General features: G+C 36.4%; 1 protein-coding gene across 1 annotated transcript; it reads right to left on the reverse strand.

Annotated features, from left to right (window-relative positions):
• Positions 1-3,159: 3,159 nt before the first annotated feature.
• On the reverse strand, positions 3,160-27,710 carry LOC127544525 (zinc finger protein 345-like). The gene is made up of 5 exons (XM_051971190.1): positions 26,415-27,710; positions 24,168-24,331; positions 18,017-18,143; positions 12,787-12,900; positions 3,160-8,737 (listed from the first exon to the last, which is right to left on the reverse strand). The coding sequence occupies exons 2-5, from the start codon at positions 24,168-24,170 to the stop codon at positions 6,372-6,374; spliced, it is 2,610 nt and encodes an 869-aa protein (XP_051827150.1). The 5' UTR covers positions 24,171-24,331; positions 26,415-27,710; the 3' UTR covers positions 3,160-6,371.
• Positions 27,711-27,912: the final 202 nt, after the last annotated feature.

Below are 27,912 nucleotides of genomic sequence, written 5' to 3' on the forward strand. Positions count from 1 at the left end.
TTCTGCTCTCTATCTGTATAGAAGCTGTCAAGGGTTAAAGTCCTCTTCAGTTTTTTGCTCATTTTGTCAGAGAAGAATCAAAGACAAACTAGCAAAAAGAAAAAAAGAAAAAACCCCTAATTGGAGTCTGCTTTTTTGGGGGAGGGGCTGGGTGGTATTACCAAGCTTCCTCTGCAGACTGCGGGGCAGCAGTGAGGCCCTAACAGGACAGCGAAGTCTGTGCTGCGCCTGCGCTCTTAGATCCGAGAGCGTGCTGAGACACTGTGGGGGAGGGGTGGCCAGGTCCCGAGAGACTCCAGCTGTTTGGGGTTGTATTCTTCAGCCCTGTGTTTTTAGCTTCTCTGCTGGGCTGCTGACTTGCTGCCAGGGCAAAGTATCCAATCCTGTAGCAAAGCTCTCTCCGCAGAGACGGCTGCGATCACACCCCACCCTGCTCCGATCTGCTCGGTTGTGAGCTGCCTGCCGGGCTCTCAGCTGTCTGCCCACAACTTGCGCCCGATCTAAAACTGTCCCCGCCCTCATGCAAAAACAAACCTTTCTTGGCGAATCTCAAGGATGGCTTCTCTTGGTAACTATTTGTGGGGTTTTTTTCAGTCAAGCATTAATTCAGAGGCTTGTAATGAGATGGACAGTGAGAGAAAGCGTGGAGCTACACAGCTATGTGCCTCCTCTCCTCCATCTTGGCCAGAAGTCCTGCAGAAAGCTTTTTTAAACTCCTCTTAATTCTCATGCCTTTCTTTTAATTAGTTCTTATTTAGTCTGTATGTCATTTATTTGTATAAACATGTTTGTTTGTTGTCTCCATTAAATTGTAAGCTACTTGAGGGCAGGAACTGTCTTTTGCCTATTTTTATATCCCCACTACTAACACAGTACCTGGCAAATAGCAGGCATTTAATAAATGTGTATTAGCAAAAAAAAAAAAAAAAAAAAAAAAAAAACCTAAGTTTTTTTGTTTTTTTTTTTTTTTTGTCAGATACCATCTTCTTCCCAAATCTAAATCCCTTACTTTTAAATGGTATTAGTAACAATAATAGCATCTATATTGCAATGCTTCCTAAATTTCCTTTAGATGTATAATTTGTTCCCATATGAACCAGTAGAATAAGATAGTAGTCACCAACAGGTCTTGGGAAATTGTGTCATGTCTGAATATTTGTACTAGAAAGAGTGTCTACTGAATATGTTACATAGAAAATATCTACCATTACTCTTCAGTAGGAATTCATCAACAACCATGTTTCTTCTTTCTCTGGTCTTTAAACAAATGAACACTCACATGGTGGCATATGTAGGGCCACAATATTTTTCCTTGAAACAAGAACTCCAAATATTCAAATAGTCTTTCTTCCCTTCCATTTGTGAATTATATTCTTCTACCCTTCAGCTCTCAGACATAGGTTAGAATTCTGTTTTCACCCCTAACTTCCTATTTTTTTTTTTATTTTCTCCTTGAAGCATTTTAAAAATTACACTGCATTCTTTTGGTTATTTTGGAGTACTGAGAATGCATTTCTCCTGTCCTTTCTGCTTTTTCCCCTAGCAAAGTGAACAGTTAGGTCCTTGTAAAAAGACAAAGCCATACAAACTTTCTGCTTACTGAGAGTTCATTTAGTCACAGGACAAACAATAACAAATATTTTTAAAAAACAAATACAAAAGAACAATAGAAATCCAAAATCAACAAAAATGTAAATTTAAAAGTCCTAAAATTAAAAACAAGCTCATTAAGCAAGCAAAAGTGCTAAACGATGGGAAATTCATTGTTGATGCTGTGGAAGGACAGAAATGTTCCTTCACTGATAGTTCAATTGTTCTGGAAATTATTCAGAATTATGAAAATTATTCAATTGTACCCTTTGAAAACAAAGATCACATTATTAAGAATGTTATCTAACATTACTGATAGCAAGAAATGACCTTTTTGTATAGAATCACAGAATCATATTTTAAAAATTGGAAGGGACCTCAGCATTTAAGCTAACCTGTACTCAAAAGGAATTATTAGAAATCCTTATCTAGTCTCTGCTTCAAGACCTCAGTGTCCTTATCAGTGTCCTTATCAGTGACCTTAAATTGTGGCAGCCAGAACTTAAATGATACTTGAATATGGTATCACTAGGTCAGAGAACAAAGGTCCCATCACTTCTTTATTTCTGGATGTTATGTCTCCTAATGCAGTCTGAGATTTCATTAACGTTGGCTCATATTGTGCTTATAGCTCACTAAGACCCTTACACCTTTTTCAGACAAACTCTTGTTATATACTGTCTCCTTCATCCTATACTTGTAAAAGTTTTTTCAAAATATAAATGGAAGGCTTTATTTATTCCTGTTGAATTTTATCGTATTAAATTCAACCTAATGTTCTAGCCAATCTTCTGACATTTTAAGTAATACTTCCAGCTTTGTTTTATCTGCAGATTTAATGTATGTTTCATGGTGCAGCTGGTGGCACACTGGGCCTCAAGTCAGGAGAGACTTGAGTACAAATCTTGCCTCAGATGTTCATCAACTTACTTGGTGAAGTGATAATTCATTTCACTTGTTTGCCTCACATTCCTAACCTGTAAAATGGGGAAACAGCACTACTTCCAAGAGTAGTTGTGAGGATCAAATGAGATACTAATAAAGAGCTTAGCATATATAGTGCCTAGCCGATAGTAAATGGTATAGGCATATTAGCTATTATTATTTATGCCTTTATCCAAGTCATTAATTAAAAACAGCAAAGGACCAATCACTGATCCTTGCAAGCCAAGTTGCACTGGACCATTAATAACTAAGTCAGCCCATTCAATGAATTCAGAATCCATCTAATTGTATTATCATTTGAACTATATTTTTCCTTATTCTCCACAGGAATAAAATGGGATACTTGACCAAATACTGTTAAAATCTAGGCAAACTATACCTACTGTATTCCCTTGATCTATTAGTCCTAATTCTATAGCACATTCACTAATATAAAGAACATTATCCTTTGTATATGCCTCAACATTTGAACGATGTTTTTCTCAAAAGGAAGTCAAATTTCTTCATCACCACTAGTGGTATCAACCAATTTATGGGGAACAAAAGGTTTCCATGACCAAGTTCTTTAAGGACAAAATTAAGATTGTTCTGACCAATATTTCTGCATGAAAAGTACAATTAATGTTGTGATCAAACAACATTTATTAAAATACCAATTGTGTGGATTTCACTGTTTTGATGCTGAAGGAGATACAAAATCAGGTAAGACACTTCCTGCTCTCATGGAGCTTACAATTTACTTGATTAGGGATTCCTTCTTACACAATTGAGAAAACTCTCTAAACTGATTTTCACAGCCATCCCTTTAATCCTTCAACCAACAAGCCTAATTCCTCAAGGTTTGAAGACATCTCTATTGGTTCAAATCATCCCTGGGTCCAGAAATGATCCATTCAGTAGGACCAAGGATATCCACTACCACATAATATAAGAAAACTCAATATTCAAAAGTGCCAAGATAATTTTGCCAGTTGTCAATCAGATAATTATACCATGAGGCAAGAATGTTTCTCATATAGCCAGTGAGACATACTTTTCTTGGGCAAGGATGACAATTATTGGATGAATATAAAATGTAACATTTCTAATGTGTATTTACATATGACATCCTTCACCAAAGCTGTTTATTGTGATAAAAAGCTGATTTGTAAATTTGTGGGGTATTTGCATATCATGGAGAAAGAGAGCTCACTGAAAATGTGTTACCTCTTAATTTTAGAGGGAGGCATTCAGGGATGTATTCTCATTGAGACACTTTAACATATTGACTCAACTGACTAAAATCACCAGAACTTTTTCAGAAAAAGGGTTAATCTATTCATACCTATCTTTTAATTGGAAAATTATTTTTGAACCCACATTTAAACTTTTTTTTTTTTATTCTTGGAGGAAGGGAGTTAAAGATAGACTTGCGATTTCATCAATAGAATCTTTTGGTATGAAAATTTCCAACTACCAATGTGATCTATAATAAAAAGCACAAATGAAGATAACTAGTCACACTGCTAATAACACAGGCAAGACTCAAAACTAATCTCCCTGATTCCAGGGCCAATTCTCTTTAACTATACCACACCACCTTCTCAAGACTTTGTATTCATTTCTATTGAATTTAATCTTAGTAAACTAAGTCCAATGTCCTTAAAAAATATGACTACAACTATGGAATTAAAGATAATAGCAATAAATTCAAGTTTTATACACAAAGACCTAAAAAAATCAGTAAAATGAGGATGGTTTTGTTACTATTATGTTAAATTCAATATACATATCTTTTGGGGTAGATATAACAAATAACAATCTTATAGAGATATGTACAACCACATATGATTTTTGTTTCATTTTCAATGATTGTTTTACTATTTTTTACATATGTGCATATACTAGAATACACATGCCAGTAGAAGGCACTTAAAAAAAAACTAGTTGTAAAATATAAAATAAAAAATTCCACTTCCCAATAATCATTATAAATACAAACCGACTTGGACAATTTTCTACTATAGGATAAACCTTGACTAGTCAAGAATTGATTTCTCAATTCAAGTTTGTAGTCATATAAAAAATGCTCTAAATCACTATTGATTAGAGAAGTACAAATCAAGACAATTCTAAGGTACCACTTCATAACTCTGAGCTTGGCTAAGACAACAGGAAAAGACAGTGAAATGATCCAACCATTCTGAGGAGCAATTTGGAAATACATCCAAAGGTTTATCCCGTTATGCATAGCCTTTGATCCGGCAGTGCCACTGCTGGGTCTGTATGTCAAAGAGAACATAAAAGAGGGAAAAGAATCCACACATGCAAAAGTTTATAGCAGCTTTTTGTAGTGGCAAGGAATTGGAAATTGAATGAATGCCTATCAATTAGGGAATGGCAAATGAATATAATATTTATATTGTTCTATAAGAAATAATGAGCAGGCTGATTTCAGAAAAGCCTGGATTTACATGGACTGCTGCTAAGTGAAGTGAGCAGAACCAAAAGAACACTACACAATAGCAGCAATATTCAATTATGACAACCTTAGCTCTTCTCAGCAATTCAATGATCTAAGACGATTCCAATAGACTTGAGATGGAAAATGCCATCTGCCTCCAGAGAACTATGGAGACCAAATGTGGATCAAAGCATAGTATTTTCCTTTTTTGTTGTTGTTTGCTTTTTGTATATTTTTTCTCTTTTGGTCTGATTTTTCTCACATAACATGTCAAATATGGAAATATGTTTAAAAGTATTGTACATGTATAACCTGTATCAAATTGCTTGATACAGAGGGGCTGGGAGGAGGGACGATAAGAATGAAAAAATTTGGAATACAAAATCTTGCAAAATGAATGTTTAAAAATATCTTTACATATGTTTGTATTGAGAAACAAAAAGATTTGTTTGTACAGAAACTTTTTATATAATCAAAACCATCCATATTATCTTTTAAGATCCTCTACATGTTTTATTTAGTCATGAATTTTTCTCCTATCCATAAATCTGATGGGTAATTTTTGTAATTGCAAAAATTGGAAACTGAGAGAATGGAAGAATAGCTGTGATTAAATTTTAGTTTATGAATGTAATCCACTGCTATTATTATGTTATAAAAAATGAGGAAACATGATTTTAAAAAGGCATTTTAAGAACTGATGCAGAATGAAGTGAAAAGAAATAGGAATAATTTGTATTGTAACATCAACATTATAAAAAATGAAGAGTTTCAATGTTTTTTGTAAAAAATAATAAAGAACCAAAACAATGTACATTTTAATAACACTTGAAAATAAACTCCAAGAATCACAATCAATATAACAACCATTCACAATTCCAAAGGAATACTGTTAAAATGTCCTATCTATTGGAGAGATAATAGATTTAGGATACAGAACAAGACACATTTTGGCATATAGCCATTGGGGGAATGTTTTATTGAATTATGCATAATTGTTAAAAACTTTTTTTTTCAGTGGGTGGAGTAGGAGGAATGAAAATATTTTGTTCATTTTTTTTAAGAGGTGGAAGTATTGCAGATGTGAAATTTTCCATGAATTTTCACTTGAGGTCACTATCATTAATTTTATTTTACTTTGTTACAAGAAACGTCTCACAAAGTGGGCATAATTTGTAAATATATAATGTAAAACCAAAATATATTAATAAAATAATTTATTTGCCCCCAGAGTTCACAATCATCAATTTTTTCACTAATAAAGTTAGAACTAATTGGAGGAGGATTTTCAACATTTAAAACAACCATTAACCAGAGAACCTATTCAGTGCAGGATACTATTATAGATTACCTCTCAGAACTGAGAGCTATAAAGCCCCTAACATCATGGAACTTATAATGCAGCAAACTTCTCTGAAGTGTGAATTTTCTGGTGTCGTAGGAGCCTAGAGCTCAAACTGAAGGCTTTTCCACATTCATTACATTCATATGGTTTTTCTTCAGTATGAACTCTCTGATGTACAGTAAGGTATGGGCTGCACCTGAAGGTTTTCCCACATATATTACATTGATATGGTTTCTCTCCAGTATGAATTCTCTGGTGTTGGCTGAGTGTGGAACTCCGACAGAAGGTTTTCCCACATTCATTACATTGATATGGCTTTTCCCCAGTATGAACTCTCTTATGTACATTAAGAACTGACTGTCTATTGAAAGCCTTTCCACACTCATTACATTTAAATGGCTTCTCTCCAGTGTGAGTTCTCTGATGTCGAATAAGGACCGAATGTCGAGTGAAGGCTTTTTTACATTCCTTACATTCATAAGGTTTCTCACCAGTATGATTTCTTTGATGGTTGACAAAACCTATTAACTGAGTGAAGGCTTTCCCACATTCATCACATTTATAAGGTTTTTCACCAGTGTGAATTCTGTAGTGTTGAATAAGGCTTAGTCTACTGCTTAAGGTTCTTCCACATTCATCACACTGAAAAGGTTTCTCACCAGAATGAATTCTGAGATGCTGAATGAGGCTTATCCTGCTTCTTAGGCCTCTCCCACAAACATTACATTGAAAAGGTTTCTCACCAGTATGAATTCTGCTGTGCTCAATAAGACGTAGCTTACTGCTTAAGACTCTTCCACATTCATTGCACTTATAGATGCCATCTCCAGCATGAATTTTCTGATGCTTAATAAAACCTGACAATTGCATGAAAGTCCTCCCACAATCATTACATTCATGAGGTTTCTCTCCATTATGAACCCTCTCATGTCGAATAAGCTTTGAGTTCAAACTAAAAGTTTTCTCACACTTGTTACATTTATAGGGTTTCTCCCCTGTATGAGTTCTCCGATGTTCAGTAAGATGGGAGCTACGACCAAAGCGTTTTCCACAATCATTACATTTAAACGGCTTCTCTCCAGTGTGAATTTTCTGATGTTGGCTAAGTGTGGAACTCCGACAGAAGGTTTTCCCACATTCATTACATTCATATGGCTTTTCCCCAGTATGGACTCTCTTATGTACATTAAGAACTGACTGTCTATTGAAAGCCTTTTCACATTCATTACATTTAAATGGTTTCTCTCCAGTGTGAGTTCTCTGATGTCGAATAAGGACCGAATGTCGAGTGAAGGCTTTTTTGCATTCCTTACATTCATAAGGTTTCTCACCAGTATAATTTCTTTGATGATTAACAAAACCTATTAACTGAGTGAAGGCTTTCCCACATTCATCATATTTAAAAGGCTTTTCACCAGTATGAATTCTGCAATGTTGAGTAAGGCTTAACCTACTGTTCAAAATTCTTCCACATTCATTACACTGAAAAGATTTCTCATCAGTATGAATTCTGAGATGCTGAATGAGGCTTATCCTACTCTTTAGGATTATCCCACATACATTACAATGAAAAGGTTTCTCATCAGTATGAATTCTGCTATGTTCAATAATATGTAGCTTACTGCTTAAGACTCTTCCACATTCATTGCACTTATAGATGCCATCTCCAGCATGAATTTTCTGATGCTTAATAAAATCTGACAATTGCGTGAAAGTTTTTCCACCATCATTACATTCATAGAAAGCTTTTTCTACATCTAAAATAAGCTTTGAGTTTAAATCAAAGGCTTTCCCACACTTGTTACATTTATAAGGTTTCTCCTCTGTATGAATGCTCTGAAATTCAGTAAGATGTGAGCTATGACCAAAAAGTTTTCCACAATCATTACACTGAAAAGGTTTTTCTGATATATGGATTATTTGATGTCTTAGGAATTCTGACTTCTGATTGAAGATATTGCCACAATTTTGACATTCATAGTGGTTTCCTTTACAATGATTTCGCTGATGCTCAGTAAAAGCCAAAAGCTGGGAAAAATTTTGGCCACATATAACACATTCATATTCTCTTTCTTTTGTAGAAACTCTCTGATATGGAATAAACTTTGAGCTCCAAAAAAAAGTTTTGCCAAATTCATTATATTCTTGGCTTCTTTCTTCTTTGGTTGTTTTGTTATGGAAAACTTCTACTGACTCAGGACCTCTCTGGTGTAAAATATATTCAAGCTGATTCTCCTCTCTGGAGGTTCTTATTTGACTAGTTAAATTGATGTTCTGTTCAAAGAGTGCACCAAACTCAGGTATTTCAAATACATTTCTTTTAGATCTGTCTGGTATATTTTCATGTAATTTAACTTTCTCCTGGATTTCTGATCTTAAAGTTATATTCTTGTTCTCAGATCTGAACTTACAACCTGAAAATACAAAACAATACAATAATATATCCATTTCTGTACATTAGGAAAATAAATTATAGAACAAATATTAATTTAAAGTTAGTGTCTTAACAAAACATAAAAATTCAAAAGCATTAGAAACTGCCTAGTTTTTAAAAAAGTTCATTTGAAGGGAATCCTAGGGGTTAAGTTATTGATAAAAAGACAAGGTTTCAGCAAAGCCAACTAGGAAACACTTCAAAGAATTCTTAGACTAAGCAAAACAAGTAAAACAAAAATGAAATCAGTCAATTAATCAACAAACATCTATTAAGGACCTATTATATGCTTGACTGTGTGTGAGATAGTGTGTGCCTTCAAGAAGTTTATGTTCTAATGAAGGAAACAACATGTATAAATATAAATCTATATAGAATATATACAAAATGTATACAAGGTAGTTTTTGGAGGGAAGAATGAGAATGAAAATCACTAAAAAATGTGGATTGAATATAGTTCAGGAAGTCAAGAAGGGAATTTAGGAAAGTAAGTTAAATGTAAGGAGAGGAACTTGCAATGTATCAGAAGTGCCAAACCTAGGAAAAGGTATGAATGTGGAGTTTAATATTATTCAACCTACAATAATAGAAACTGAGGCAAAGCTTTGAACCAATGGAACTTTAATAAAGAGCCTATGGTATCCTTAAATGAAGTAGACCTCAGATTTTCCTCACTATCTGAGATGCCCCTGGTCTCCAGGATTTTATTTTTAAAGGAAATGATACAAAAAAGGCATGGTAAAATACAGAAGTTTGTTGGTTGATAGACTTTGATTTTGAGAACAAAAATTAAGATGGGCACCAAAAGAGTCATTTCCAATGACCAATCCAGTTATCTCCAATTGGTCATAAGATGTCACCTGCTCATATTAGGTATGAGAAAGTGGTCTGAAGGTACAAAAATAAGTTGGGGAACAATACAGAATCAAGGAACTTATCCATGCTGGACATGGAATTGGAGTAAAATAGGATGGAGATATTTTTGAAAGCATTCTTGTGAATGTGCAAGTGAACTTCATAATTGGTAAACAAGTACTGAACATTACATTAAAGTTCGAGGTCCATTATAAAGGCCTACTATAAAAATCTATCTTATCTAATTATCCTTATATGATTTATGTAAAATATCAAACTGATGAATATTGGTAGGAATAAAGCAGAGTCCAAATGAATCATTTCTTACATGAAGGACTGATTATTGCTGGAAAAATAGTATCCCTCCTAAAGAAAGACTAAAAGGAAAATTATAAATTGTGATTTTAAAAAATATATAATATTGTAATTATAAGTGACAGGATTCTCATGTGGAGTCATTTAGGCTAAGGAGTACTAATGACCAATAACCACATAAGCAATGACAAACTACTTGTACTTTTCAACTTCCCAGACTCATTTTGATCCTGTGCCAAACATGTGAATAACCTTAGTTTCTGATTTGGAAGATGCTCCTAGACAATTATAATGGTCATACACTAACAACTACTTTAGAAATCTCTGATAATCAATTTAGATCCTCACTCAATTTCTGGTCCTGATTAGGAAACTTGCATTCACTTAAATCTAGTATCGATAAATAACCTTAATGAATTTTTACACAGCATCTGGCTTGTATTAGCAGAGACAAGGGCCCCTTCATTATGCAAGACAAGGATGAAGGAAGAGATACTGGCAGGAGATATTTGGGTGATATGAAATGAGGAGAAGGAGCTCTTCTGAATGTCATTAATTTTTCACTAAGATATATGATAAGGTTCTAAGCTGAGAGAGGGAGATTTGAGGAGGGAAGAAAAGATATAGGCAAGAGACTGGTAAATGCAAGAGAGATCATTTTAGAAGATATCTAAGATAGAAGGACAAAATAATTTTTTAAATCATAATAATCCCCACCAAAAAAGCAATGAGGAGAATACCAATAACTAATAACCTTTATATCTACTTAAGCTGCCTTTATAAAAGGATTTTGAAAATAATCTATATATATACTGAAATTATCAAGTTTCCCTAAACAATTCTTTAAAGAAAACTGTATCTTTATAAATATACAACTGACTAACAACAAGAAGGAATATGAGTCAGCTCTATTTGTTGTTTTGTTATAAAAAATGAATTTAAGAAAATTCAGCCTTAAAGGTTCTCCTCCAACAAGAGAAAGAAAGAGGGGCGGAACATTAATCACATAGTAATATCATACAAGATTCTTTGATAAGTACAACCACAGAGATAAATATTCAGTATCCCTCTAATTATCATCATATAAGGAATAAAACAGAGAGATAATGTCCACTCCACTAGTATCATGGAAAATATCTTATAACAAGTTATAAAAGACAAATGTCCTACAGATTAAGTTTTTTTTATGTTCCTATTTGGAGATGATATTTTGCTTTAAAATGCATCAGTTCCTAGAATACATAGGATACTCTCAATGAGATAAAAGATTTTTCAAGAGAGAACAGCCAAACAATCCACACAGCAAGGATGAAAAATTCCTACTGAATATGAAATGAAGTTGGCCAGTTCACTGAGTTAATAGTACATTAATTCATTTATTTGGGACTTGAATTGTAGATAATGAAATAGACTTAAAATTGAATAGTCAAGAGAGTGAGCTAAATGGCATTTAGGAAATTTCAAAGTGTTTTTAACAATGCTAAACATTATCCTAGTGCACTACATATGAAAACTCACATGTTTTATTGGCATTGTTCTGTGATTATCAATATTAGAACACTTCATCCTCCAAAGAATCAAAGTGGTAGGTGACACAAAGGATTACAGAAAGAAGCACAGTGGGCTGGAAGCAGGTTACAACATATTTTTGGTGACAATCTGTAAGTGGTATAATAAGTAAAATGTAGAAAGGAATAATTAGAAAAAGATGTGAGTTGTTCATGTTCTGAGAGCTAGAGAGAAAACAGATGGTTTGGGCAATGCACTAGTATCCATGAAACATAAAATCCTAGAAGATGGCCTCTCAGCATATCTCTTTGGAGGACTTATGGGAGAATATGGTCTAGTACTACACAGAGTGCTAAAGAATGGATGATTACAATTAACAACAGTGGAGGGAATACCCATGTGGGTGACATCACAGATCCAAGGACACAAAAACAAGGGTGGCATGGGGTAGAATGGAAGCAGCAATAGGTTTGGTATAAGAGAATCTGCATTACCTGTTTGTAGTGGCTAGAAGCTGGAAAATGAATGGATGCCCATCCATTGGAGAATAGTTGAGTAAATTCTAGTATATGAACATTATGGAATATTATTGTTCTGTAAGAAATGACCAGCAGGATGAATACAGAGAGGACTGGAGAGACTTACATGAACTAATGCTAAATGAAATGAGCAGAACCAGGAGATCATTATATACCTCAACAATGATACTGTATGAGGATGTATTCTGATGGAAGTGGATCTCTTCGATAAAGAGAACTAATTCAGTTTCAGTTGATCAAGGATGGACAGAAGCAGCTACACCCAAAGAAAGAACACTGGGAAATGAATATAAACTGCTTGCATTTTTGTTTTTCTTCCCAGGTTATTTCTACCTTCTGAATCCAATTCTTCCTGTGCAACAAGAGAATTGTTCAGTTCTGCAAACATATATTGTATCTAGGATATACTGTAACCTATTCAACATGTAAAGGACTACTTGCCATCTGGGGGAGGGGATGGAGGGAGGGAGGGGAAAAATCAGAACAGAAGTGAGTGCAAGAGATAATGCTGTAAAAAATTACCCTGGCATAGGTTCTGTCAATAAAAAGTTTTAAAAAAGAAAGAAAGGAAAAAAAGAGAGAGAATCTGCATTAGAGTTCCAGCACTGCTGTTTATTAACTACATACATGACCAAGGGTAAATCACCTCCCTAAGCCTCAATTAACTAAACTGTAAAATGGGGATAATAGTATTTATATTACCGACAATTAAGTGCTATAAAATCACATCCTTTATTATTTATTATTTATTACTTGTGTGCTAAGTGATAGTACCGTTTAACCTTAATGAAACTGGTTTTCACAGACTCACCTCTGGAAGTATTTCTAGAGAGCACCCGTTCCTTAGGCACCTGTATATCCAAGACCCATGCTTCTTTCCCTTGTTCCAGTTGGCAGATGATGTCAGGTTTGGAGATGGGAAACCCTGATTATAGGAAAGAAAATGAAATGTGGTTTTCTGTGTCAGAAAAACAGAATTTCCTCAGGATATAAAAAATCAAAGGAAATAGAATAAAACATTTAAGGAATTAAATGATGAAATAACATCCCCAAAATCTATGAGAATTAAGAAAATAGCTACACTTAAGGAATTACATGGCAAGATTAAGATGAAACTTAAGCTGTTTGGAAGTAAGCAAAGAAAACTAAGTGCTGCACAATTTACTAAGTGCACAGAATACAAAGAAAAAACTGAAATAGTCCTTAAAAAACTTATATTCTAATGGGAAACAACATATTCAGTTCATACAATATAAACAGGGATAAACATATGCAAAAATGTCATAGAGATATCTGTGTATGGCTAGAAAAAAAAGATGAGCTGAACCAGTCCTGAGAGTGAGAAGTAGATGGCCCTTCTGTTTTCTAAACAATGCCAAGAAAATACAAGAAAGACTCCTATGACTGGTTTGCAGGAGGACAAGTTGGAGACTCATAAAAGATGGGCAGGACCGGAGGGGTTGTGAACTGCATTACTGGAGGGAATAGTGTGATTTCTGGCTTTCTGACTTCTGACTGATTCTATAGGACTAGTTGTCTGACAGTGAACAGGTCACTTAATCTCTGGACTTCAAATTAAAAAGTATTCAAAGAAATATATGATGTGGAAAAGTACCAATGACAACAAAAAACTATCAATATTAAATGCATGTCAACATCATAGCAACTAAATATTTAAAGGATATTTAATCCTTAATTCAACTACAAAATGAATTAAAAAAAGAAATAGTGGATAATTTCAACACCCCACTAGAAGAATATTAATAAAGAGATAAATAAGAAATGGCATAGAAAATTAAGACAACTCTGAGATACCACTACACACCTGTCAGATTGGCTAAGATGACAGGAAAAAATAATGATGAATGTTGGAGGGGATGCGGGAAAACTGGGACACTAATGCATTGTTGGTGGAGTTGTGAACGAATCCAACCATTCTGGAGAGCAATCTGGAATTATGCCCAAAAAGTTATCAAATTGTGCATACCCTTTGACCCAGCAGTGTTTCTATTGGGCTTATATCCCAAAGAAATACTAAAGAAGGGAAAGGGACCTGTATGTGCCAAAATGTTTGTAGCAGCCCTGTTTGTAGTGGCTAGAAACTGGAAAATGAATGGATGCCCATCAATTGGAGAATGGCTGGGTAAATGAATATGTTGTTATATGAATGTTATGGAATATTATTGTTCTGTAAGGAATGACCAGCAGGATGAATACAGAGAGGACTGGCGAGACTTACATGAACTGATGCTAAGTGAAATGAGCAGAACCAGGAGAACATTATACACTTCGACAACGATATCTTATGAGGACATATTTTGATGGAAGTGGATTTCTTTGACAAAGAGACTTAACTGAGTTTCAATTGATAAATGACAGACAGAAGCAGCTACACCCAAAGAAAGAACACTGGGAAACGAATGTGAACTATCTGCATATTTGTTTTTCTTCCCGGGTTATTTATACCTTCTGAATCCAATTCTCCCTGTGCAACAAGAGAACTGTTCGGTTCTGCAAACATGTATTGTATCTAGGATATACTGCAACATATCCAACATATAAAGGACTGCTTGCCATCTAGGGGAGGGGGTGGAGGGAGGGAGGGGGAAAATCGGAACAGAAACGAGTGCAAAGGATAATGCTGTAAAAAAAATTACCCTGGCATGGATTCTGTCAATATAAAATAATTATTAAATAAAATTAAACAAAAAAAAAGAAATGGCATAGATTTGAGTAATTTTGAAAAATCTAAATATTAATGGGGAAAACAGGAAATGTACTTTTTATTCATATACATGTGGGACATTCATAAAAATCAAGCATCTTCTAATACAAATACATTCTGAAACAGAAAATATCAACACTAAATTAACAGGATACAGCCCAATAATAAACAAGAAAATATCAAAATATGAATATATAAATGGGTATGGGTGGGAATTACTGAATAAACTTTGGTCAAAGGACAAATTATAGGGATAGTCAAAATATAAAATAAAACATAAATTTATCATCCAAAATTTTAAGGTCTGTAACTACAGTTCTCAGAAGTAAATTTACACACCTGAACAAAGGAGAAAAAGAAAAGATAAATGAGTTAAGTTTGCAATTTAAAAAATTATATAAATCAACCAATGATTGTTGTCTTTCATTCTTGAAAAGGACCAAAATGATATCACTATGTTAGAGTCAAGTTACCATGTGTCCAACTGTGGCTGATCAGACCAATTGAAATGCTCTTCCACAATTCAGGAACATATAGTACATGTGGACATTTGACGTGAAGCCTCTAAATCTGCACAGCTCACGTTTCTTTTGAGTTACTTCAATTCTGTTTTGTTCATTGAGCACATACATGCATACACACAAAAAAATCACGCATTAATCCCCCCCTTCACTTTAGTATTGTTCTTTTCAAGTTGAAGAATTTATCATCAGCCCAGTAGCTGACTTTGACATCATGTTCATCTTCACTGAAGGCTTGGCTGAAAACATCACACTCAAAAGCACAAGAACAAGCACAATGGTCATTGGGAAAGCGCAAAAGCATCGTCCATTTTTCAGAACCTTGAGAAGTATGCCATCAGGAAATTGATGAACTTTTGAAATAATGATGAACTTTTCACATGAACAAATCAATATACTCCAAGCAAACATCAAATAAAAATTCATCAGAATTAAAAGGGAAAATAACAAAATAGAAAGCAAGAGAACAAATTATTCAGCAAAAAACCAAAACAAAACAACAAAGAAACTTTTAAAAAAACCAATAAAATTGATAAACAAGCAGTAAATAATAAAAGAAAGGAAACACAGCTAACAAAAATGAAAATGGGAGTATGCAACAATGGAGAATATTAATAAAGAGATAAATAAGAAATGGCATAGAAAATTAAGACAACTCTGAGATACCACTACACACCTGTCTGATTGGCTAAGATGACAGGAAAAAATAATGATGAATGTTGGAGGGGATGCGGGAAAACTGGGACACTAATGCATTGTTGGTGGAGTTGTGAACGAATCCAACCATTCTGGAGAGCAATCTGGAATTATGCCCAAAAAGTTATCAAATTGTGCATACCCTTTGACCCAGCAGTGTTTCTATTGGGCTTATATCCCAAAGAAATACTAAAGAAGGGAAAGGGACCTGTATGTGCCAAAATGTTTGTAGCAGCCCTGTTTGTAGTGGCTAGAAACTGGAAAATGAATGGATGCCCATCAATTGGAGAATGGCTGGGTAAATTGTGGTATATGAATGTTATGGAATATTATTGTTCTGTAAGGAATGACCAGCAGGATGAATACAGAGAGGCTTGGAGAGACTTACATGAACTGATGCTAAGTGAAATGAGCAGAACCAGGAGATCATTATACACTTCGACAACGATATCTTATGAGGACATATTTTGATGGAAGTGGATTTCTTTGACAAAGAGACCTAACTGAATTTCAATTGATAAATGACAGACAGAAGCAGCTACACCCAAAGAAAGAACACTGGGAAACGAATGTGAACTATCTGCATATTTGTTTTTCTTCCCGGGTTATTTATACCTTCTGAATCCAATTCTCCCTGTGCAACAAGAGAACTGTTCGGTTCTGCAAACATATATTGTATCTAGGATATACTGCAACATAACTAACATATATAGGACTGCTTGCCATCTAGGGGAGGGGGTGGAGGGAGGGAGGGGGAAAATCGGAACAGAAACGAGTGCAAAGGATAATGCTGTAAAAAAATTACCCTGGCATGGATTCTGTCAATATAAAATAATTATTAAATAAAATTAAAAAAAAAAGAAATGGCATAGATTTGAGTAATTTTGAAAAATCTAAATATTAATGGGGAAAACAGGAAATGTACTTTTTATTCATATACATGTGGGACATTCATAAAAATCAAGCATCTTCTAATACAAATACATTCTGAAACAGAAAATATCAACACTAAATTAACAGTATACAGCCCAATAATAAACAAGAAAATATCAAAATATGAATATATAAATGGGTATGGGTGGGAATTACTGAATAAACTTTGGTCAAAGGACAAATTATAGGGATAGTCAAAATATAAAATAAAACATAAATTTATCATCCAAAATTTTAAGGGCTGTAACTACAGTTCTCAGAAGTAAATTTACACACCTGAACAAAGGAGAAAAAGAAAAGATAAATGAGTTAAGTTTGCAGTTTAAAAAATTATATAAATCAACCAATGATTGTTGTCTTTCATTCTTGAAAAGGACCAAAATGATATCACTATGTTAGAGTCAAGTTACCATGTGTCCAACTGTGGCTGATCAGACCAATTGAAATGCTCTACCACAATTCAGGAACATATAGTACATGTGGACATTTGACGTGAAGCCTCTAAATCTGCACAGCTCACGTTTCTTTTGAGTTACTTCAATTCTGTTTTGTTCATTGAGCACATACATGCATACACACAAAAAAATCACGCATTAATCCCCCCCCCCCTTCACTTTAGTATTGTTCTTTTCAAGTTGAAGAATTTATCATCAGCCCAGTAGCTGACTTTGACATCATGTTCATCTTCACTGAAGGCTTGGCTGAAAACATCACACTCAAAAGCACAAGAACAAGCACAATGGTCATTGGGAAAGCGCAAAAGCATCGTCCATTTTTCAGAACCTTGAGAAGTATGCCATCAGGAAATTGATGAACTTTTGAAATAATGATGAACTTTTCACATGAACAAATCAATATACTCCAAGCAAACATCAAATAAAAATTCATCAGAATTAAAAGGGAAAATAACAAAATAGAAAGCAAGAGAACAAATTATTCAGCAAAAAACCAAAACAAAACAACAAAGAAACTTTTAAAAAGACCAATAAAATTGATAAACAAGCAGTAAATAATAAAAGAAAGGAAACACAGCTAACAAAAACGAAAATGGGAGTATGCAACAATGGAGAATATATGGAAAATATGTATATATATATAAACATATATATACACATACACACACACGTAATAATTTATGAAGAGTTACAAGAAAAATTGTTTCTTACCTAGGGAGACAAGAATCCAATAATTCTCTAGCATCACATCACTATAGAGTTGCTTCTGTGCAGAGTCCAGAAGTCCCCACTCCTCCTGTGTGAGATACACAGCTACATCCTCAAAGGACACCAATTCCTGAAACAACAATATATTTCTGCTACCTCAGGGACCAGAAATTTGGGGATATGGCTCATATACCTAGGAATAGGGTCATTGGTCTCCTACAACAAGTGGAGACATAAATACATTCAGTGACTTAATAAGAAATCTAAAGCTCAAGTTTTCACCAGTTTCAACATCAAATAGTTACCACTATAATTCAGGCCCTATCACCATTCACCTTAATTATTGTCACAGACTGCTAACTGGCCTCCTGTGTTTCCCCTTCCAATGCATACTCTTCCTCCTAGCTGCCATAATTATCTCACCAATACTAAGGTCTTTGTCACTCTCCAGTTCAAAAACATTTAGCAGTTCCATATTATCTACAGAAAATACCAATTAGCAAATATCCACCCACTACATACTGGTTCCCAACTACCTCACTACTTTTACTTCATAATAGTCTATTCTAGGTATTCTCTGTTCCAACCAACTGGAATATTAGCTCTTCCCCAATCCCATCCAATACTCACAAAATGGTGAGTGAAAAGAGATCTTAAACTTTTTTGTCCAATCACCTCACTCTAGATAGGAAAATTAAGATCCAGAAAAGTGAAGTGATTTGTCCAAGTTCACGTGGCTACTTTAAGTGTCAAAAAGTGTCAAGACCAGATCTTCTAATTCAAGATTCAGGGATCATCCAAAATATGCCTCAAGGAGCTTACAATAACATACACCAAGTTGCGAGGCAACATCTGAGAAGGGCAAAAGTGCTAACAAATGAGACATCTCAGGAAATGATTTCAATAGTAGCTAGCATTGGAAATGAGCCTTGAAGGAAGTTCAGGATTCAAAGGAAAGAGGGGAGGGGAAGAAATGGGAAGGAAAAGATAGGGAAGAAGGAAAGGAGAGGGTAAGGAAAGAAATGCCTACATCCCCCCCCATGCAAAATTCTTCCATACTTCCATGCATTTCTCCTTTGCCCACATCCCCTTCTCCCTTGTGTCAGACTTACTTGTCATTTCCTTTATTATAATGTAGGTTTTGTGCTCACTCTCATTCCTATATCTCACATACTTAGAATAACACCTTGCTTGCATGGAACAGTGTTGTGTCTTGCTTTCTTAAGCCCCCAAGTTGGGGTGACAAAACGTACCGTGTTTTCTAAAGCCCCTATGCCAGGATGATTAAAATATACCTTCCTAATGGAGAAATGATGAGGCGGGACTCCCAAGGATGGTGGAAAAAAGAGTCCATTTATTCCAAAGACTTTCCCCTTTTTATACCCTCATCCCCTTATGTAACAAAAACACTGGGTATGCACTAAGTACACACTGCCCATGTGGGACCACATAAACAACTTGCTATTGTATGTAGTTTGCTAGCTGCTACCACTCTGCTTCAATCACAACACAGGTTGTCACCGCCCCCTGACTTCTCAGGAAGGTCGAGAGCCCTTAGGGGAGATGAGAGTGGCACCAGACACTGTTAGCAGGTTCCCTCTGGGCTGAAGGGTCTTATACCTCACCCAGAGTTTCCCCACTGTTTGTGACCCTCTACAGAACAGAATGTTAATACTTGTTTAAAGTTATCAAACTTAATGAGGACTTTTGATCTTCACCCAACTCCTTCCAAGTAGAGATAGTTTATAAACGAAAAGCAGCAAGGTAATAATGGATGGAGTGACGGTGCCTGGAGTCAGAAAGTCCATAACTCAAATCTAGTTTCAGCTGTGTGACCCTGGGCAAGCCATTTTACCTGTTTCTCTCTCTGACAATGGGAACAATAATAGCACAGTGCCTAGTATGTTGTAGGCATTTCATAAATATTTGTTCCCTGATTCACTCAAGACTGTTAGAGATTAAACTCCCTATTAAGAAGCAGACTTATGGGAACCATGAATGACTGACAGATGGGTGGGAACTGTCCAAGAATACTACTGCAGGATATGCATGGACAGAAAACCATTCAGGTGCTACTGCCCTACTCTCTGGAAAAAAAAAAATCAATGTGCTATCAATAGTTTAAAAAAAGTTTTACTAAAGTTGAATGCTAAAAAGAGAGGGGGATTTGTGTATCTTTTACTATGATCTAATTAGCTTTTTAAAATCACATAAATTCTAAAAAGAAAATTCAATAATGAAACACCCCCCACACACACACACACAATTTTTATCTCTCAGAACACTGTACAAGTGTGAATGGCAGAAGTACCTAAGAAATTTATTTGTACTTTTTACATGGTACCTATTTCAATATTTTGATGAGTACATGGTCTGGCTGATATGAATATTTCTTCATCTAAGCAGACTACAGCCTATCCCTGCATTCTTATTCTTGTCTATCCTAATATGTCTTCATTGAGAAATCTAATTCAGTGAGCCAGAGGCCTTCCTTATTTTATTATTAAAACAAAACAAAACAAAAAAAAAGAGCAAGATCTTCTACCTTGCTTTTGACATATGACTTCCTTTCTCATACAAACTCTTGATATAATACTTAAAAAACACAAACAGGAGAAACTATACCATTTCAGAAACTCCGCCATTCTCCTTATGATACAGTTCCCATTTTTTTAATATCAACATCCCTGATATGTGACATGACAACTCATCATGAATCCTAAGAATAAATACTGCAAGTGACCCAAAGTGAATGAAGAAATGGATGCGAGACATAAGCTGCCAGCATTAAATTATCAATAAAGACTAAAGTGAATTGAATTGCAAATGGTATTGTCGGCTTCTGATCAATGTGAAAAAAGTGGTCTAAGTCTGCTAACTGAATGTGGCGGCTGCTTGTGTTGTAACATCAGGACAATCCAGGGGCTGATCTGGTACCCACAAAATTAGTGTAAGGCCTAGAGAAAGGCCTCAGATGAGCTAGGTAGATTTTTTATCATAGATTTATAGGTGACAGAACAGGAATGCATGGAATGGTTAGGTAAAATGTGAATGGGCTTTAATCTGCACCCTTGGCAAGAGTCCACACAAATGACATGTCACTTTTACTGTGAATATCAAGCAAGTATTCCTCTATGCCAACTTGCCCTAATTTAGATCATCTTTCTCAACTGTGTACCTTCAGATTCTTCATCTAAATTATAAATTTCTTTAAAAGAGTGGGCAGATGGGGCAAAGGACAGGAATCATCAAAGTAATAAGTTGGTTTTAAAATGACACATTTGAAAAGAGCTGATATTTACAAAAGAGAATTAAATGGTATTTCTAAGATTTATTGAAGGAATGGAGGGAAAATGAATGTCCTGTTTAAGAATGAAAAAAAAATATGAATAATGGTTTATACTTATATATGACAATTTATATACAAACTTATCTGAACCTCACAATTCTGACAGGCAACATTATAGTAAAAAGAATAATAAAACTTGAAGTCAAGTTCTAGCCTAGTTACATTATTTTCAAGACATAAGTGTCATACTTTCCCAGTATTCTAACTTCTCTGAGCATCATCATCTGTAACATGATAATATTAACAGGGCACTAATTTGATCTCAGTGGGTTTTGGTGAGGAAAGCATTCAGTAAAGTGTCACCTTCTACATATATAAACTATTGACTTGCTCTAGAAGAATGTTCCTTGCTCAAAGAATGTTCCTTTTACTTTGCCATTTCTAGATTGTCTATCCAACTAACAGGAATCTAAACTTAAAAAGATAAGAAAGAGACAAGCACAGAAATATATTTATGAATTTTTATGATTTTTCTATCCTTAAGGCTAAACACAGACCCTTGTACACTCTTGAAAAATGTCTACTCAACTGGCAAATTACAATTGACAATGTTGCAGGGCAGGGACCACTAACTTCCATAACATCCACCCAAGTTCAAGGCTTCACTTCACTTTGGCATGCAATTCAACTAGCTAGCTTAGGATAGTCATGCTTCAGTCTATTCCCAGGGCCATCTAAAAGACTCTGCTGAATCATTAAAGTGAAGGTACTTTCTGTTTAAGACTCCTAAATCCTTCAGTTTCCCAACATCATTTATAATTCAATTAAAGGCATCACAAAGAAGCAATGGCAAAACTTTTCTCAGAAGCCATGCTCCCATTTTTGAGTTGACACCTGTGTACAGCTTCTCCCTGTTTTGGTGACCTGTATTATCTATTATTTGGTTTTGTTGTTCAATGATTTTCAATGGTGTCTGACTCTTTGTGACTCCTTTTGTGACCCCATTCTTGGCAAAAATACTGGAGTGGTTTGCCATTTCCTTCTTAAGCTCATATTATAGATGAGGAAATTGAGGCAAAAAAGATTAAGTGACTTGCCTGGGGTCACACAGCAGTAAGATCTGAACTCAGGAAAATGAATCTTCCTGACTCTAGGCCCAGCACTTTATTACTAGGCAACCTGCTGCCCAACCATTTGTCTCTCACATCACTTTATTCATATTAATTACTTTCCAGTTTGGAAGAATACTGGGTAAGACAAAATCCTCCAAAAAGATTGTTTTAGAATCCTTTGAATCCATAGAAAGAATGTACTGAACAGGCAATACAGAATATATATTTATGGTGAACCTGTATGGACAGCAAGATCCTGGAAAGATAACAGGAAAGACAGAAAAATGCTAGACTTCCTGCAGTGAATGGCAATGAGTCAAAATAAAATCAAAGGGGTAAACACTGGCAAAGTTTAAAATAATCCCTACTTATATAGGTTATGACTGTGTTTTTAGAAAATGCAAGGAACTATTTTTTTTAATTATGAAAATGAGTTCAGCAAAGGATAAAATATAAAATAAATGTAGAAAAATGATTCATGTTCTTATACCCTGCAAGAAAGATGAAGGAGGGACAGACAGATCACACTTACACAGTGCTTTGAAACATTTACAAGGCAATTTCCTCACAACCTTTTTAAGTAGTCAATAAAAGTATTATCTCCATTCTACAAATGAGGAAACTGAGGCTCAGAGAAGTAAAGTGATTATTTTAAGAAAACTCAGCTAATGGAATTCAAATCTCATAACTCTTATATCTAGCAGTTCACTTCTCTACATGTCCTCTTTCAGAAACAGTACTTACAATCAGATACAACTTTCAGATTCCATAAAATGAATGCCAGAGGGGGAAAAATCAGGTGCAGTTGGCAGACTTCTATTCTCTCACAAAATGAGAGACTATTGTTTTTATTCCTTTCTAATTACTCAGGTTTTGATGTAATTTCTTTCATCCAGGTTTTTGTTTAAGAGGATACAAGGAACACTGAATTATCACAATAGGAGCATTTTCAGTAATGTGAAAAATATGGTAAATGGGAGTTGTATCAGGACATTGGAAACAAGAAAATAACTTTGACTTATCAATAAAAAAAACTGTGAACATAGATATAGTAGTATATTCTGAACATGCTTAAGTGGGCTTCTGGTTCATAAACCAAAAAAAGTATGATTTCTGAACCCTGTTATTTTTCAAACTTCTATGTAATATTCAGTGAGAAAAAGGAGATCCATTATTCTAATGAGGAGCTTATTAACAAAGGTGAGTAAAAGGATTACTACTATTTAGGCTTTTACGTGTAATACACACAAACTTATGTATATATTAGGCCATTTAAAACAAAACCCAAAAAATGGATTCACAAAGCTAAATCATACTCAGAATATAATCAACTCTGACTCCTGGCCTTTTTCTGTTATCCTATCTTCAATAGCTCCATTTTGTCCTTATAAAATAGATAATAGGTACCTAACTATATCACCTTATGAGTTTACCTACTAAATTTAATTTTGGTTTAATAAGTGGATACAGTACAATCACTTAGTAAAGATGACCAGAGAGGAAGGGTTTCAATACTGAAAGAAAGAAGATTGTACTGATTGTTGGCTAGGACAAACCACCTAACCTCCACAATTCTGAATTTCCCCATCAGCAAAATAGGATAATATTTGTACTATCTATTAGATTAGAGATGTTGTGGAAAAATAATTTATAAATAAATGTTATTATAATGAAAATCTAGGGTTATGGTGGGTTTCTGGCAATAGGGTAATAAAACAACTAAAGAATCTGGCAAATTATAGGGGATGAGTACCATATTGAAGATGATGGAAGTGGAGCAGAACCTTCTAAGGTGATATCCAAGGAGTGTTCCAGGAGATGAGAAGCTGATGGCAGATGAAAGCAGATATCCTCTCCTGAGCTACCTCCTAGGTCCCTGTCATCTTGAGCCTTCCTGTCTGTGGCCATAGATGGGTCCTAGAATTGATTAAAAGTACAAAAAGTTGAGAAAAAGAATTTTTTTTTAAAGAAATGTATTCAGCCAAACCTTCACAATACAGATTTAATCCCTAGGAATAAAAAACCTTTGGGCTTTAGTTCTCTCCTCTAGTAAATAAGGAGGATAGTCGCAATAATCTCAAGTTTCTCCTAGCTCTAAAGTTACCAACCTAGGATCTCATATCACTCACATAGTGAATACTGTAGCTTAGGTCCTCACCACTTGTCACCTGGACTATCCCAGTAGACTCTTAGAGGTTTTCCTGCTTCCAGGCTTCCTCTTTTTAATCCAACTTCTACATATTTGTAAAGTTAAGAAATTTGACAAAGGTATGAAAATATCATAATTCTGGTCAAAAATCTTTAATGACTTTAGCCTTCAATTGCCTTTAGAACAATAACAAAACAGCCAGGTATTCCATAATCTGCAGATCCATTTTATGTTCAAGTCTTCACTTGGTTTCGTTAAAACCAGGATACTATTCCAGTAATACTCCTTTGCATAGGCTGGCTGTCTCCCATGATTAGAGTGCATTTTTCCCTTTCCTCCATTTCTCACACTCCTTCAAGGCCTACTTTTGAAACCACTTCCTCCTTGAATCTTCCTTATCCAGCCTGGAAAGACTTACATGAACTGATGCTAAGTGAAGTGAGTAGAACCAAGAGAACATTGTACACAGCAACAAGAAGATCATGTGATGATCAACTGTGATAGACTTTTCAACAGTGATTGAGAGAGAATCAGAGGGACTGGATGTAGATCACAACATAATATTTTCATCTTTTTTTGGTTATTTGCTTGCTTTTTGTCTTCTTATTTTTTTCTTTTTGATCTGATTTTTCTTGTGCAGCAGATTTGTGGAAAATATGTATAAAAGAATTGCACATGTTTAACCTGTACTAGATTACTTGCTGTCTGGGGGAGAATGAAGGGGAGGGAGAGAAGATTTGGAACACAAGGTTTTGCAAGGGTGAATGTTGAAAACTATGCATACATTTTGAAAATAAAAAGCCTTAAAGAAAAAGGCATCTAAAAAATAAAAATAAAAAACCTCCTTTCCTGATCCTTACAGCTTTTGATTGGGGCAGGTAAGTGATACAGTGGATAGAGGGCTGGGTCCAGCCTCAGATACTGTGTGACCCTGGGAATGTCACTTAAACCATTTGTTTCAGTTTCTTCATCTGTAAAATGGGGATCACAATAACACCTCCCAAGGCTACAAGTGAGTAACAATTGTAGTGTAAGACCAGAGTAAGCACTACATTAATGTTTGTAGCAGGAGCAGCACCATTCATTCCCTCACGGAATTATCTCGTACTGACTCAAACCCCAGGCATTCCCCACCTCCGCAAAGACTGGAAGCGCCTCGAGAACAAGGAACGGCTTCTTGGTCTGTTCTCAGTACCTGGGCATTAGGAAATGGCGGGGGGAGAGGCAGTCAGACAGCCTCCACAAGGAGAAGTTAGGAGAAATCAGCACAATTGTTTTCCGTTTATAACAGTTACTAAGTATGACCAGTGAGTTCCTTGTTTCCAGAAAGCAAATTTGCAGCCCTAACGTCTCTAACCCCGAGCAGGAGAATAAACACCGAGGTGCCCCAGATCTGAGGACTGGCTCGAGAGGAAGCCTGGGTCAGGTCACAGTTCTGCTCCAACCCCGACCGAAGCTTCCCCGGGCCGGACCCCATCTCCACCTGCCCCCGTCGGGCCACTGAGCTCCAGGCAGAGTGTCCGCCCAGCCCCTTCAGCTCCACCTGGGATGCCGCCACCTCCTCCGGAAGCCTCCCCGACTCCTCATCGCCTCAGTGCCGCCAGCCCCCTCAGCCCCAAAGCAGCCCCGCTCGGGGTGTCCGACCTGAAACCGGAGCCGCCTCCCACCGCTTTCCTCCTGGCGCAGACGAAGCAACTGAGACCCGGGGAGGCCGGGATGGTTTCAAAGAGGCAGGAGGAAGAACCAGGGAGGACATCCCCCTTCCCTCCTTCCCTCCAACCACCCCCCCCGGAGCAAAAGGACCCAGCAGGCAGCAAACCTCGACATAGCCACAGAGCTAGTACAACTCACCTGCCCTGAGACTAGCTTTGGCAGCGGCCGGGAAGCGTCCCCGGCCCCGAGGCCGGCTTTCCCCTTCCCACTTCCGGGATGCTCTAGGAAGCCTGGAGGACTCGGCGGCTCAGTAGTCAGTCTGTAGGACTGAGTCTGCAGAACAGCTCCTACCACCCCATCCCACCTCCCCAAATTCGGGGGGCGAAATGCAGGAGGAGGGGAAAGAACGGAGAAAGGGGCTAGAGAGCAACAAGATTCATTCCACTTGTCCCCCACCTTGTCTCTGGCATCTACTAGATCCCTTCCCTAACTTAATCCAGTATTTTCCTTCCCGCCCTTCTGAAGACCTGTTACCTCTGAAAAGAGCGGGGGCGGGGAAGAGGGCCACACCCTCACCTCGATGTTACATGTAAGCCGCCTGCGAGCATAACGGGGTTTTAAATGCACAAACAACATGTCTATGCCCAGGGAACTCTGGGGTTCAGAGCAGTAGTCAACTTGGCTGAGGCAGCCGTGGGGGGAGCTCGGCCGACACTGCCGAGAAGGGGCCAGTCCAGTAACGAGGAGAGCTCCACGCCCGAGATTGCCGTCAGCGGGAGGGAGGCCCGAGGAAGTGTCCCCTCTCCCTTCTCCAGACGGACCCAAAAGATGACCACATAGATACAGAGGTATCGTAGATACCTCAGAGTCCTGAGGAGGGAACAGCTTCAAGGAGCATGACTCTCTGAACTGGACAGCTGGCGATGGACTTGAGAGGACTTCCAGGATAACGGGGACTGGACAAGACGGGACGGGCCCTTCCATGGCGGGGTCCCGCTTGTAATCCACGTGGATGCTGAGGGATCCAGCTTCCTGAAAAGCCGAATAAAGAATACTTGCCTTTGACTTCAAAGCATGCACAGCTATCCTGTAACTTTCCTGTCAGCTCAATATAAGCTCTTGGCGAGCCTTCTAAATAAATAGAATGTGTTAAAAGGCACCAAAAAGCTTAAAAGCCTCCCCCCATCTGCTGGGCACAGGTGCAAAGATGACTCTATGAGTGAGAGAGCTGGCATTTTCCTCCATGCCTGGTAAATTCATGGCCTCCTAAGCAAATCTTTATCAATGATGGGGACCAAGAAACATTACTTGTGTCTTCTTCCTTTGGCATATGGCCTTTAACTGGAAGTTATGAGCTTATCCTGGGAACATGTGAGACTCTCCTCTGCCATGTACCTCTAGGTACTTGTGCCCCAGACTTTTACAGAAAGGAATGTTTTGTACTAACAATCTGTACTGTATTACCTTTGTAAAATGCCCTTTGCTAAAGAGCTAATCGAGGTCTTCTGATTAAAATAGGACAAAGACTAGTGGGAGCTCATGAGTCAAAGTATTTAAAACCTCAGCAACTCTCAATGAATACATACATACATACATATATAATGCACACTTTATATGTAATTTCTGGGTCATGTGACCAACAGGATGTTGACCCAAATATTTTCTCTGCTCCTTATGACCTCTCAAACCTCTTCAA

The sequence above is a fragment of the Antechinus flavipes genome, chromosome 1 (assembly GCF_016432865.1).
Source record: "Antechinus flavipes isolate AdamAnt ecotype Samford, QLD, Australia chromosome 1, AdamAnt_v2, whole genome shotgun sequence".
Lineage (NCBI taxonomy): Eukaryota > Metazoa > Chordata > Mammalia > Dasyuromorphia > Dasyuridae > Antechinus > Antechinus flavipes.